Here is a 13,731-nt window from a genome sequence, read left to right as displayed (position 1 = left end):
TTCTAGCATGTAAGCTCCGAAAGTCAGATTTCAGTCTATTTTGTTTACTGTTGTATCCCCAGCACCAAGTACAGTGTGTGGTTCAGAGGAGGCTGGCATTTTATAAATAAGTAGTTAAATGAGTGAATGAATTAGTAAATGAATGAATGAGTTCTTCAGTAGAGTCATAGACATGATGTACACAATCAGTGGAAGTAGAACCAAAAATCAACCCAAATATACATGAGGATATAATGTTATTACATTTCTGAATGGTTCATTGTAATTATTAGAATACATTCACCATTACAAGGTTAAGTCAAGTCAGAACAGTGTGTTCTTTTTACAGAAATGAGAGTCAATGTTATTATTTTCACGGTTTTCTTCTGTCTCATCACCAAAGGAGATGGATTCCCTGGCACATTGGAGCTTTGTTTTTCTTAAATTCCTTTTGGGAAGAAGGGGGCAAATCTCATACTTCCTACTCGTCATCCAGCACAGGCTGTACTTAGGGGGGGCAGGGGCGGAAACAACAGGCAACCGTGGAACTGCTTCTCTTTACATTAGGTGCCTGTAACAAGGGCCTCAATTTCTACCACGTTATACTCACACTGACTTTGACTGGGATACCTCCCTGTTTCATGGAAAGCTAGTGACTTCCCAGTTCTCTTTTGTCAGGGTTAGACACAGCTTTGTCAGGAAAGACACATATGTACTCCAGAGTCATACTGAATAAATGCTAGGTGAACTGAGTTAAAATGCTGTAGGCATTAAGTTAGAGGGAAAGGTCTTTGGATGAAGGCAGTGCCATGAAAGCACATGAGGAAGCAGGTTATAAAGTATCTTTGGAAACCTGAAAAAAATCAATCGGTCAATCAATCAGTCAATCAATCAATGGGACCTAGAGCCAAGCTGGGTCCTTTTCAGATACAGATGATTCCTGGACTCCATCCCTTGACATTATGATTGTGTACAAATGGAACGGGGTCAAGGAAAAGTTTGGGAGCCGTTGCTTTGGGTTTACCTTAGGTATCTTTGTAAACAGTCCCGCAGTCAGTCTTGGCCTTGACTTAGACTTAGTCTAAGCCTTGACTGCTTTTTACCTATAACGACCATGTTTTTGACCCAACAGTAAGTGGGTTTGTGATTACGACCAAATTCTCTTGGAAGTCTAGATGGAATTACGTGACACAAAACCACAAGTTCTCACTTGCGCCCCTGTGCCCACTGCTATGTCTTATTGAGGGCAACCTGTTAGCTGTGCAGGAGGCAGCCATCTCTGGTTTCCATCTATGTCTACGTGGTCACAAAACAAAACTGCCTGTTTTGGCCTGACCTTGTTGGTGCAGTATCTACCCCACAGACAGAGAAACACACCTGTGGTGATGGAACTCTGCTACCTAGCTCTGTATTGAGATTTCAAGTGAGTTTTTCTCTGTTTACCTTAAACCACTGTGCCATAAATTTAGAATCCTGTTGGAGGAGAATTTTACATGCATAGACATGATTTCCATTAAAGTTGTCCATTTTGAATTTCAAAGACCTTGGGGTGAAGAAGAAGAAGAAGAAGAAGAAGAAGAAGAAGAAGAAGAAGAAGAATATCTTAGCTCGGGCTGCTATAACAATCTCACAGACCTGGTGGCTTAAACAACAGACACTTACTTCTCACAGAGGCTAGGAAGTCTAAGTCAAGGCATTGGCACAGCTGGTGTCTGGTGAAGACCTCCTTCCTGGCTTATAGACAGCTGTCTTCTCTTCTATCTTCAAATGGAGGGGTGAAAGAGAGAGAGAGGGAGAAGCATTGACCTTAGCAGAAAAAGGCAAGGGGGGGCAGGGGCAAAGGGAGGGGAACAACAGAAAAGAAAGGGGAACAAAAGAAGGAACCAGGTAGGAAATCCTCCTCTTGAAACCATCAGACACAAGCGTACAAATGACTGAGGCCAGAAGTTGACACATGGAGAGCCCCAAAGGCTTGAAATATCTCATTAACAAGCCCACACCCACAAATTAAAAAAAAAAAATCATGCATGTGTCTCTCTACTCCTATCAAAGACTCTGCAATTCAGTGTTGTCAGATCTGAAGTGACGAGGAGGAGGAGAGAGGAAATGGCTAACGCTTATAGGCCTGCTCCCTTAGGAGGAACCAGAATGGCTCCCATCAGTAACAGTCCTGTCTCTATCAGATTCTACTTTCCTGGTTCTTCCTCAGTACTCTCTATGCCTCACTTCACCGCAGCTTTTTGGTATTCAACAGCAGCCCTTCCTAAGGGAAAAAAGAGAGTGTATGGGGGGGTGTTGAGCTAATGACAACATTTGTAATGCTCGTTTGATGCCAGAAAGAAAGAAAATTGCCCCAAAATGACAAAACAGAGTTCACCTACACATTACATACGCACTTAATAAAAACACTTATCATTCTCTTAACCTCAGGAACATTCAGCTTTATGTAAAAAATAATTACATACCAAAGGAACAATTTCGAGGTGAGCATGCAGTTCTATAACAAATGTTAATTCCTCTTTATCCATGTGTAATAATACTAATTTATTTCTGGGGGATGATCGTGTTTTCAGGGCACCCTCCATGCATTATGACATTTCCTTTACAGAGAAACCCTCTAAGGTAAGCAAGGAAGCATTATAAACCCACACTTAGAGATGAAGGACATCAGAAATAATTTATAAAGTGAAAATACATATATATAAATCAATTATATATAGTTCTGTATATGATAATCATGTGAGCTAATTCCCTATAATAAATATTATATTTAACATATATATTAAATAATAATGTATAGTATAATATAATATGTATTTTTTAAAAATCTATATCTAGATTGAAAAATCAAACACATGGGTTTGTCACAAACAAGGCCTGGGGCCTTTGAATAAGGTAGGCAAAGTGTGTGTGTCTCAGTTCACTTTTTCATGCATAAAACCAGAAATACTACCTGCTACATGGAATGTTAAAAGGCTTAAATGAAATATTACCAAAGAGCTGCTTCATAGTAACATCCTTCCCAATATTTAAAATTCCTTCTCAAAGAGGAACGAGGTGGACCAAGGTCCAAAGTTCAGAATTTCGGATTCCCACTCTGGTGTGTATTTCTTCCTACCAACCTGCTTATGCGGATGAGTGGTGCTCACATTTGAGCCAATGACTGATTTATTCCTAAATAGTTGTAGGCTGAATGTCTTAAGTGACTTTGGGCTCCCTAAGGATGGTGGTTCTGAACAAGATACATTCTCTCTCTTCCTAAGGGTTCTCACCGTGTGCTTGAGGAGATAAACAGATTTTTTTTTAATGCTAATAATTATGGTGAAGTCCCAAACACCAAAGAGTTTCTGAACTTAAGTCTGGGCTATTCTAATTATGGGTCAGCTTGTTTCTGTCGTCTTCTATTACCTGAGCTTATCGCCTCACTGTGGACCTTCCACTTAATAGCTCCGAGAGAAACTGAGAGCACCCCCAAAGGACCTGCTTACCACTGTCTGAGAAAAAAAAAAAAAACAAAAAAACAAAGTCACATAAGAGCATAAATTTTCCTAACATGGATTTCAGAATAAGTGTCCGGTGGGAATCTGTAGGTAAAGGTTAACGTGGTCACACAGGGTTCAACTCTGGGCTCTCAGAGAACAGGGGCATGATCTCTGCATGAATATCTCATATCATCAGTCCAAAAGCCAGAGACGTTTCCAAAGGAAGCCAAAGCAGTTCCATACAAACCCTCTCTGCTTTTGCAACCTGACGGTGTAATTGATTATTTAATAGAGAAAGGCAGTTGAGCAGGAAATTGCAAAATAATAATAATTAATTTTATAATTAATAAAAATTGCAGATGTTTATTTGTTTGCTATTCTTTCAAAATAGGATCAAAGTCATTTCTTTGAATTAGAGTTTGCCAATTAGAGTTCTTTTTCTAAGAATACACCCAAATCATACAGGTGCCTGTGACATTTATTTGGGATTTTTAGTTTTAGATTTTTTTTTTTTTTTTTTTTTTTTTTTTTTTTTTTTTTTGAGCGTAGAGAGAACTTGAGGCACATACAGATCAATCTGGCATAGCCAAGTTCGGAAAAAAAACCTACATCTGATTTTTGGTGAGGAGTCTCCCAATGGTGAGAGCTAGTTACAAGTATTCAGCATTTCAAGGGCTCCAGTTAATGTTTTATTCAGGGGAAAGGAGGAGTATTGGTCAATCAAAGAATAAGTTAAGTGGAGGTCAGAGAAGAGAGCCTCTACTGTGTGTCCTGCATCTATTGATAATCCCAGGACAACTCTTAAAGAACATTAAGAATGTACAGTTAATGACACTCGAATTACCTCTATTAACATCAGCATGGTAAGCAGAAGCAGAGCTGAATTCTCCAATGAGGCTTTAAGCACCGGTGTTTCGTATTGCTGCTTGTTTGGAGATCCCCCCCCCCCCCCGCCACCGCCCCGTGTGAGAGTTTTAGTGCATGCTCTGTCTTAGGGGAGCACCACTTTTCTCTGGAGATAGGATGCAGGATTGCTTTGAGACCAGACCAAACAGTGTCTCAAAACAAAACAAACAAAAGTTGTTTGAATCTGCCTGTGCACTTTGGAAGGTTCTGGAATATGACCCCAGAATTCTGAGCCAGAAGAAAAGAAGAAATTTTTTCGTTTTGAAAAATCTAAGGTATATGTATGTTTCATTTTGACCCCACTCAGCTCTCTGACTGATTTCTTTGGAGTCGAAAAGGTCTGCTTTTTGAATCGAAAGAGCTTCATTCTGAGGAAGGATGGTACCGCCAGATACAGCTCAAATTATGTTTAGGTCAACCACAGTGTGATTCATGTCCAAACTGTAGAAAATCACCCTTCACCGCATTATCAGTTATACTTGACACGGAATTAAATATTTGGACTACATTGGCCATCTGAGAGGTGACATACAGTCCAACTTTGGATTTGAAATCTCAGACCTGTTTATGTGCAGGTGACGTGTGCTGACAAATTCTAACCGTGGGTTTGAGATCTGTTCTGATGATCACTGCATTTATTTCGGGGGGCCTTTTGTGTGAATCACTGATATTCTTCTTTAAAAAAAATACACAGGAATGATGTGACTAATGCTTCTCATGTATTTCTTTTGCTTCTGCAGGAGGGATTTTTGAAACCATGGAGAACGAGCCTGTTAATGTTGAAGAATTAGCTTTCAAGTTCGCCGTCACCAGCATTAACAGAAATCGAACCCTGATGCCTAACACCACATTAACCTATGACATCCAGAGAATTAACCTTTTTGATAGTTTTGAAGCCTCACGGAGAGGTAACCCTTTTCACATTTTTAAAAGCTTTTTTGGGTGATGTGTGCTCTACAAGTCCCCTTTTCTGCTAGCTGCCCTTTTTCAGAGTGGACATCTTTGTGTAAATGGGTTGTAGGAAACCTCGGTCCTCGATGTCACTGTCCAGTGCAATCTGAACAATCCTAATGGATGTTGCCTCGCTATGTGTTCTGGGCCATTCTGATAAGCTCACCCTTCAGTGCCCTCTACTCTATGATTAACTGGTTCAGCTGCGAATGGAAAATGTCAAGCTTGATCTGTTTTTCCTTCCTGAGGCTGAGATACCACCATGAAATTGTACAGTGCAGTCAAATAAAACTTTGTGGAAGGTCACATCCACCGAGCATGTGCAAATACCCACAACTCGCATAACTCACATCTGGAATTTTAACAGGTTGTAAACTACCGGGTTTATCTAGCGTCTTCTCAACTTGTTTTTTTTTTTTTAACTCCTATCCACAAGATCATAGAAATATAAAAACTCAACCAATGAAACAATCTCTGCATTTTTTTCCTGATTCTCTTTTTCTTTTGAGTAGAAGACAAGGTCCTACAAAATAATCTAATTTACATAGAGGCGAGGCTGCAAGGTTTCTGTCATGGAAAGAGCCATCGGGATTGTGGGGCTTGCTTAGACATCCCCCAAACACTCCCAAGACAACTCTGAAGCACTGTCACATTTAATACACTTGAAACTTGGCCTCTAATCAGGGAGGTGTTGAGACTCCGTGCAGGTGTCTGTGTGGAAACCAAGGCTGCCCCACACTCTCAGGTAGGGGGGTTGTTTCCCTCATAGAAGAATGTTTTGCCCACAAATAAATGGATTGCAATAAACACCATATTTATGTCGATTGCCAAGCAAATATTGGTTGTTTCCACATAGAATTAACTCAGGATCATCAGATGTGTGCCCCTTACACACTCTTCTGCAGGATTCTTAGTGTTTTTTACAAACAAAAGGTAAAACTTGTTTTCCTAGGAGTGCAGATGAAAAGCGTATAGTATAATGACTCTTTTTTTTTTTTTTTAAATCTATGGCACAACCTTAGTTCAAGCACATTTTCTTTTTAAAGCTGGATGGAGCTGCAGATACGACATAGGTCAGAGTTGCCTATGAACAAATAATAAAAATTTCTACCTATATAGCACTTCAAAGTTATCTTCACATGAATTCTTTCTGTGGGTGACATTCTTTCTCTGCCTCTCTCTGTCTCTTGTCTCTGTTTCTGTATTTCTTTGTCTGTCTCTGTCTCTCTGTGTCTCTCTTTCTCTATCTGTCTCTGTCCTGTCTTTCTGTCTGTCACACACATGCAAACATTGCTGAGCACATACCTTAGAAAGGCAAACACATTTAACAATGATTCTTTAACCCACATAAAATGGAAAGCTTTTTTGTGGTCTCGAGTACCTGCCATACTTGTAAATTAAACACCCCAAAAGCTTCTTAAAGCTGGTAATTTGCAGGCAAACAGAATTCAAAAAATTGATTTTCTGTCAAGTCATATTAGCATCCCTGAGCTAAATATTAGCAGGAATCTCAATCCATTGCCCATGTTAGACAAAACAACAGTTCATATACTCTCATGCTCTCATTTTATCTCACCAGTGAAAACATATCCAGAAAATAAGTTTCTGAAGACAATGGCAGTTTATGCTTACAGCACTTAATGTATGGGGCACCTGGGTGGCTCAGTCGTTAAGCAAGCGCCTTCGGCTTAGGACGTGGTCCCCGAGTCCTGGGATGGAGCCCCACATTGGGCTCCTCTGCAGGGAGCCTGCTTCCTCCTCTCCCACTTCCCCTGCTTGTGTTCACTCTCTCACTGGCTGTCTTTCTCTCTGTCAAATAAATAAATAAAATCTTTAAAAAGAAAAGAAAAGAAAAGAAAATGATATCTTCATATCTCAGGTAGTAATTCAGTACCAAAAGCATAGAATCAGAAAGTTTTCTTATGAATAACTCTCAACATTGGCAGTTACATAGATATTTGCAATATGGCTTTTAAAACTTTATTATTTTTTCTCTCTAAATCAAGTCAGACAATTTTGACATATTATATATATATATATATATAGTTCCAAATATATATACAAATACATATATACACATATATATGCAAATATATATATATACAGTTCCAAATTCCTTTAAATTAATGTTAAAATATAAATTTGAAATGCTTTTAAACTTATATACTATGCCAGCATAAATTTATATCATCATGAAATGAGTAGACACTATTTTACATGGTTGTAGAGGATAATCAGTCCCATCTTTCCGGAAGGGAATTTGCTTAATATGTATCAAGTAGCTTAAAAATATCATACCATTTAATTATAGCTGAGAATCATCTACTCTAAGAAAGTAATGTAAAATGCAGAGAAAAATATAAGAACGAAGATAAGTACTATAATAGTAATTATAATAACGAAAATTAAGAGCAGCTTAAATGTTCAACAGCATCAGAGAGAGTTAAATAAATAATGACATATCCATGGGATGGGCTAGTCTACAGACTTGAAAAATATACTTTTGAAGACTTTGAGGAAACTGGGGGGAAAGGGTGTGCTTTTAGTGTTAAATTCAGTGTTAAATGAAGAAAGCAATGTGTCAAACTGTATTTGTATGATTTAATTTTTTATAAATTGGAATGCCAAAATATGAGTAGGTATCTTCCCAAGATGATGGAATTTCAGGATCTTTTTTTTTCTTTTTTTTACGCTTTAAAATATTCTAAATTCTCTCTATGAATGTAAAAAAATCTGATAATGAGAAAAATAAATAAGTGTTATGAATTCATTTTTAAGTACATATTGACTTGATTTTGTTAGGCCACATGTTGGCTGATGTTGAGGTAGGGAGGGGCCTGACCTGAGCTGGGCCCCTGGGCTCTGGTACAGAGCCGGTGGCCCTGACTCACTCCATTGTGTGTGGTATTAGTGGGTTGGACCAAATGACTTCTAAGATCCCTTTAAGCTATGCTATGCTATTATTCTATGCTTAATTAGGTATCAGTATCATTTGATATCTTTAGTGGTTTTTCAGTGGCCTGGAATTCATTTGAGTTTTGGGAAGATGGGAACTAAAGTACTTTGCAGCCACCCAGAGAATCTTCTGAATTCTTGGACCACGTTAATATCCTCATTGATACCCAGCCACAGGACAGAACTTCATTCACATGAAATTCACTTGGCAAATATCTTGTAGAGCAGCTCTGGGCACGCCTGGGTTATGCCATGCCAAGCAAGGGATGTGGACCCCATCTGATTAAAAGTGATGGTGTGACAACAGCCACTCATTTTTGATTGGACAGAATTGGCCTTGTGATGTCCCACGCTAATCAGTCCCACGTTCAAATCTCTCAACATTTTACTATCTTGGGGATATGGAAGTTGGATTAAGCATATTTTCTCAACATACAGATGGAGAGTAGAGGAAAATTTCTAATAATGAAAATAAAAAGAGGGATCATGAAAGGAACGATGAAATTCACAGCTCTCTCTTTCTCTGCCCCCTTCCCTGCCCTCCCTCTCCACCCCTCCTTGTCTGTGGCCACCAGCCTGTGACCAGTTGGCTCTTGGTGTGGCTGCTCTCTTTGGCCCTTCCCACAGTTCCTCTGTCAGTGCCGTGCAGTCGATTTGCAATGCTCTCGAAGTTCCACACATACAGACCCGCTGGAAACACCCTTCGGTGGACAACAAAGACTTGTTTTACATCAACCTGTACCCAGATTATGCAGCTATCAGCAGGGCAGTCCTGGATCTGGTCCTCTACTACAACTGGAAAACAGTGACGGTGGTGTACGAAGACAGCACAGGTATGGGACTCTCATGACACCTCACCTGACCGTGTCGGGTCTGAACAAAGGGAATCCGAGTGTTCTAGAGGCATTAACTCCTCAGGTGGAGTGCATGAAAATGCTCTTTTATATGAAGCTAAGGGAGTATTCTAATTTAAGAATTCCACGTGTTGCCATGTCTGATTCCTTTGGATCCTTTCTGATGATCCTTCCATCATCATACTTAGGGGGATTGTTTTGTGTTTTTGTTTTTATTTTAGTTTTTTACTTTGAAGTTTTAATTATATTACACATGAGTTGGGATGAGAGATGACTAATAGAATTTTATTATTTTATTTTTTATGACTACATTTTTATTTATTTTTATTTTTTATTTATGCTTAGCTACCCAGCATATAGTACATTATTAGTTTTTTGATGTAGTGCCCAACATATATCACCTTATTGATATTGTAATCCAATCAGAATATTCAAGACGTGATTTCATTTCTCCAACTCTATTGAGACTGGGACAATGACTCCATTTCTTAAATAATGCAGAGAAAGTTGGAAAATGACCATGAAGTATGCTTCCAATTTGATAAGTAACTATGTAAATGTTATATGTTAGACAAGTTTCTAGAGTAGGTTAACAGAGAAATCTAGTTAGAGGTTATATCAATAAAACTGACCATTTCATAGGAAAGGGACTAAGAACCCCTGATAACCAACCCTTAATAAATCTTTCAATGTTCTACTGCTTATTTTAGGAGGCAGAACAGAACCGTGATGCTTAGAGTCTCCATCTCACTAGAGACTTTTTCCGACCTGCCCCCATTTCAAGTTTCTTTTGCAAGCACCTTTCCTCTCTGCCTTCTGGACACAGTTTGCAGTTTGTTGGAGCTCAGGCTCCCTTTATACAGTTAAATCCCCATGCTGGTGACTCTTCTTTGTCAAGTCCTTCTCATTTGAAGCTGTTCACCATCTTGCCCTCATCTCCATTAGCGCTGGCACTACATTAACCCCTTCCCTGCACTCCCTATACCTCACATCAGCTGGGATAAAGAGTCCACCAGTCCTTCCTTACATACCTCCAACTTCGTCGGACTCTTATTGAAGTATAGTGGACTCATAATGTTACATTAGTTTCAGGTGATTCAACAAGTTTATATCCTATGCTGCGCTCCCCACAAACATAGCTACCATCTGTCACCATATAATGTTATTACAATGTGCTTGACTGTATTTCTTATGCTGTGCCTTTTATTCCTGTGACTTGTTCATTCCATAACTGGAAGCCTGTACCTTACTCTCCCCTTTACCCATTTTGGCCATCTCCCCTCTGGCAACCATCAGTTTGTTCTCTGTATTTATGGGTCTGTCTGCTCTTTTGGTTTGCTCATTTGTTCATTTGTTTTGTTTCTTAGATTCCACATATAAGTGAAATTTATAAGTGAAATCATACAGTATTTGTCTGTCTCTGTCTTATTTCACTTAGCATAATACCCTGTAGGTCCATTCAAGTTGCCACAAGTCTCATTCTTTTTATGGCTGTGTAATAGCCCATTATATATATATACCATATCTTCTTAATCCATTCATCTATCCATGGACCCTTGGGTTATTTCCATATCTTAGCTATTATAAATAATGCTGCAGTACACATAAGGGTACATATATCTTTTTGAATTAGTATTTTCATTTTCTTTGGATAAATACTCAGTAGTGGAACAACCAGATCATATGGCATTTCTAATTTTATTTTCTGAGGACTCTCCTTGCTGTTTTCTACAGTAGCTGCACCAGTTTACATTCCTACCAACAGTACATGAGGGTTTCTTCTTTTCCACATCTTCACCAACACTTGCTGTTCTTTGTTTTTTTGATCCTTAGTCATTCTGACTGGTGTAAGTTGATATCTCATTGTGGTTTTGATTTGCATTTCCCTGATGATGAGTGATGTCGAGCATCTTTTCATGTGTCTGTTGGCCATCGGTATGTCTTCTTTGGAAACAGTCTATTTAGGTCTCATGCCATTTTTAATTGGATTAAAATTTGGTGTTGAGTTGTATACTTTTTTTTATACATTTTGGAGATTGACCCCTTATCAGATATTTTATTTGCAAATGTCTTCTCCCGTTCAGTAGGTTACCTTTTGGTTTTGGTGATGGTTTCCTTCGCTGTGCAGAAGCTTTTTATTTTGGTGTAGTGCCAATAGTTTATTTTTGCTTTTGTGTCTCTTACCTGAGGAGATGTATTCATAAATATGTATGACTCTCCTTTTCTGAAGCTGGCTCCTTACTATGCATGGTCCTCCACACAACCCCTAAGATGGTGAGCTCCCTCATTCTACGTGATCACACTCAAATATCACTTCTTCCTTGAAGCCCTCTGAGACCACCATAGAGTTCAATAGCACTTTGCAAATATAAGTATTATATTACATGTTTCAATGACCTGTTTGCACATCTAGGAGACTAGGAATTCCTAAACATTGGCCTTTTATCTTATTTATTTTTATAATCTGCCACCTAACACAATTATGGAATATAGGGAAGTACTTAGTTAACTATATGTGCAAGGAATAATACTATTTACTTTCCACATATTTTTTCTCCAAGAATTAAAATTAACTCCTTTCTTGATCTACACATTTGGTAATAAGGTAAGAAAATCATCAGTGAAAATTAATAAAACAAAGCACTTACAACATTTTTACTAGTATTTCATTTTTCATTGTCCTTTTCACCAAGCACTAGTACTTTCTACTTCTTGGAGGATGAATAGTAAGCCTCCTCTACTTTGCACTAAACTCTGGTTCCATTTTAAACTGTCAGATAAAAGAGACTGTTCTGGTTGGAAATATGCATTTGTGTATTTTCTTAGACCTCATCTCATTTTAGAAAGAAGTGAAGGAAGGTGATTGGATATATAACTTATAAATGTTATATTCAAAACAGTCCTACAGGGAAGAATAAGCCACAGGCAGTTATATTCTTAAAGCTTCACCTGCTTGCTGGGAAGAAAAACATACCATCAAATGAATTCCACAAGCATATTTAAAAGGCCTTGAGAGGGAATATTATAATGTGCAAGGGTGGAAAAGTTTTCCCTTCCTCCCTTCTAGGATCTTTGGTTGGTCAAGCAATTAAATTGACATGAGACAAATTAACAGAAGTAAAGCAAACAAAAGTTTAATAAGAGGTATACCATCTGTAAGCACGGGACAGACCCAAGAAAACTAAGTAACTCTCTGAAATGGCCAAAGCCATCACCTTAAATACCATCTTCTGCTAAAGACAATAGATGTTGGGGTTGGAGAGTCAGTTATGGGAGGTTATCAGGAAAAGCAGGGTGAACAAGGGTAAGGTTGTTATGCATATTTAAGTCCTGCCTTGCCTTCCTCATTGAGAAGAATTTCTAGAGATTTAGTCATTCCCCTCTTCCTGGTACAGTGAGGTAGACACCCTTACAAATGAAGATTTCCCTTACACATGTAAATGTCTCTTACAAAAGGGTAACATCTACTTAGATCTCAGAGCTCCATCTGTGCCTGCTGTTTCTTAAAAATAAATATCTTGGGGCACCTGGGTGGCTCAGTTGGTTAAGTGTTGACCTTCTGCTCAGGTCATGATCCCAGAGTCCTCGGATCCAGTCCCACAATGGGCTTCCTGTTCCTCAGGGAGCCTGTTTTTGCCTCTGCCTCTCTCTCTGTCTTTCATGAATAAATAAATAAAATCTTTATATATATATATATATCTTATAATAATCCCCATGCCAAAAAGAAACAGTTTGGACTGGCAAATTCTGTTCCCCTTCAATTATAAATTAAGTGTGGTCAGATCTTCCATGTTGCTTATCTTTGTAAATAGAGAATTGCATGAGCAAATAAAGTCATACTATTTCTTCTTATGTAGTACACTCGGTAGTACAAATTTTTCTATTTCTACATCACCAGGAAAGCAGGGCCATCCAAAGGGAAAACAAATTAATGAATGATATTAAAACTTTTAGATTTAATTTAAGAGCTCAACTGAAGGTGTGAGCATAACTGTTATAGATTTCAAATTGTATTTAGACAAACTATAATTTGTAAAAGGATAACACAGAAGTTGATGTCCTAAACAACCTTCTGATTTCAGGTGAGCACTCATAATTGATGGGGATTTTGCACAGGAGGAAACTCAAATTATCATTTCTATCATTTTTTTACAAGAAAGTGAAATCTGCTTTTCATCCCTATTAAGTTCACCTGAGCCCTGTTGCTCAATAACTCCTTGCTAAAGTTGAATATCCCAAATGAGTTTGTATGTTGCCCATTAAGTTAGAAATGATTCATGTTAAAATGATGTTGCCCACAAAGAAATTAAAAATGTAAATGAATAATCAATTGAGCCATTAAATTGGAACCCAGAGAGTAAACAGGTCAACAGAGATCAATAAAAGCAGACATCTTTTGCTTTTGAGTAGGTTTAATACTGCTTGACTCAGGGTTTTGGTTGCAGTAATTATGAAGCCATAAAAAGGAGAAAACTTAGTAAACCTGAAGGAAAAGAAAGGACTTAGGTGTGCTCAGCATCCGCCCTCACACCAGAATTAAGTACCCATTAAAGAACACTTTATTGGGATTTGTTTAGGAGTTTGTTAAATAGCCTGAAGCCAGC

General features: G+C 38.3%; 1 protein-coding gene across 9 annotated transcripts in view; it reads left to right on the top strand.

Annotated features, from left to right (window-relative positions):
• Positions 1–13,731, top strand: part of GRIK1 (glutamate ionotropic receptor kainate type subunit 1) — a 363,796-nt gene that overhangs the window by 220,635 nt on the left and 129,430 nt on the right. For 6 of the 9 annotated variants that reach the window (XM_026515139.2, XM_026514942.2, XM_026515018.2 and 3 more), the window contains exons 2-3: positions 5,108–5,275; positions 8,849–9,106. The exons of 1 other annotated variant lie outside the window; for it this stretch is intronic. In XM_026515139.2, coding sequence (XP_026370924.1) covers positions 5,108–5,275; positions 8,849–9,106 — 426 coding nt within the window. The remainder of the gene's footprint in view (positions 1–5,107; positions 5,276–8,848; positions 9,107–13,731) is intronic. 2 more of the 9 variants (XM_026515224.2, XM_044384517.1) reach the window with 1 other exon arrangement.

The sequence above is a fragment of the Ursus arctos genome, unplaced genomic scaffold, assembly GCF_023065955.2.
Source record: "Ursus arctos isolate Adak ecotype North America unplaced genomic scaffold, UrsArc2.0 scaffold_4, whole genome shotgun sequence".
In the NCBI taxonomy this organism is placed as follows: Eukaryota; Metazoa; Chordata; class Mammalia; order Carnivora; family Ursidae; genus Ursus; species Ursus arctos.
Note: the sequence above shows the minus strand (reverse complement) of the source record. Positions and strands in the feature narration are given on the sequence as shown.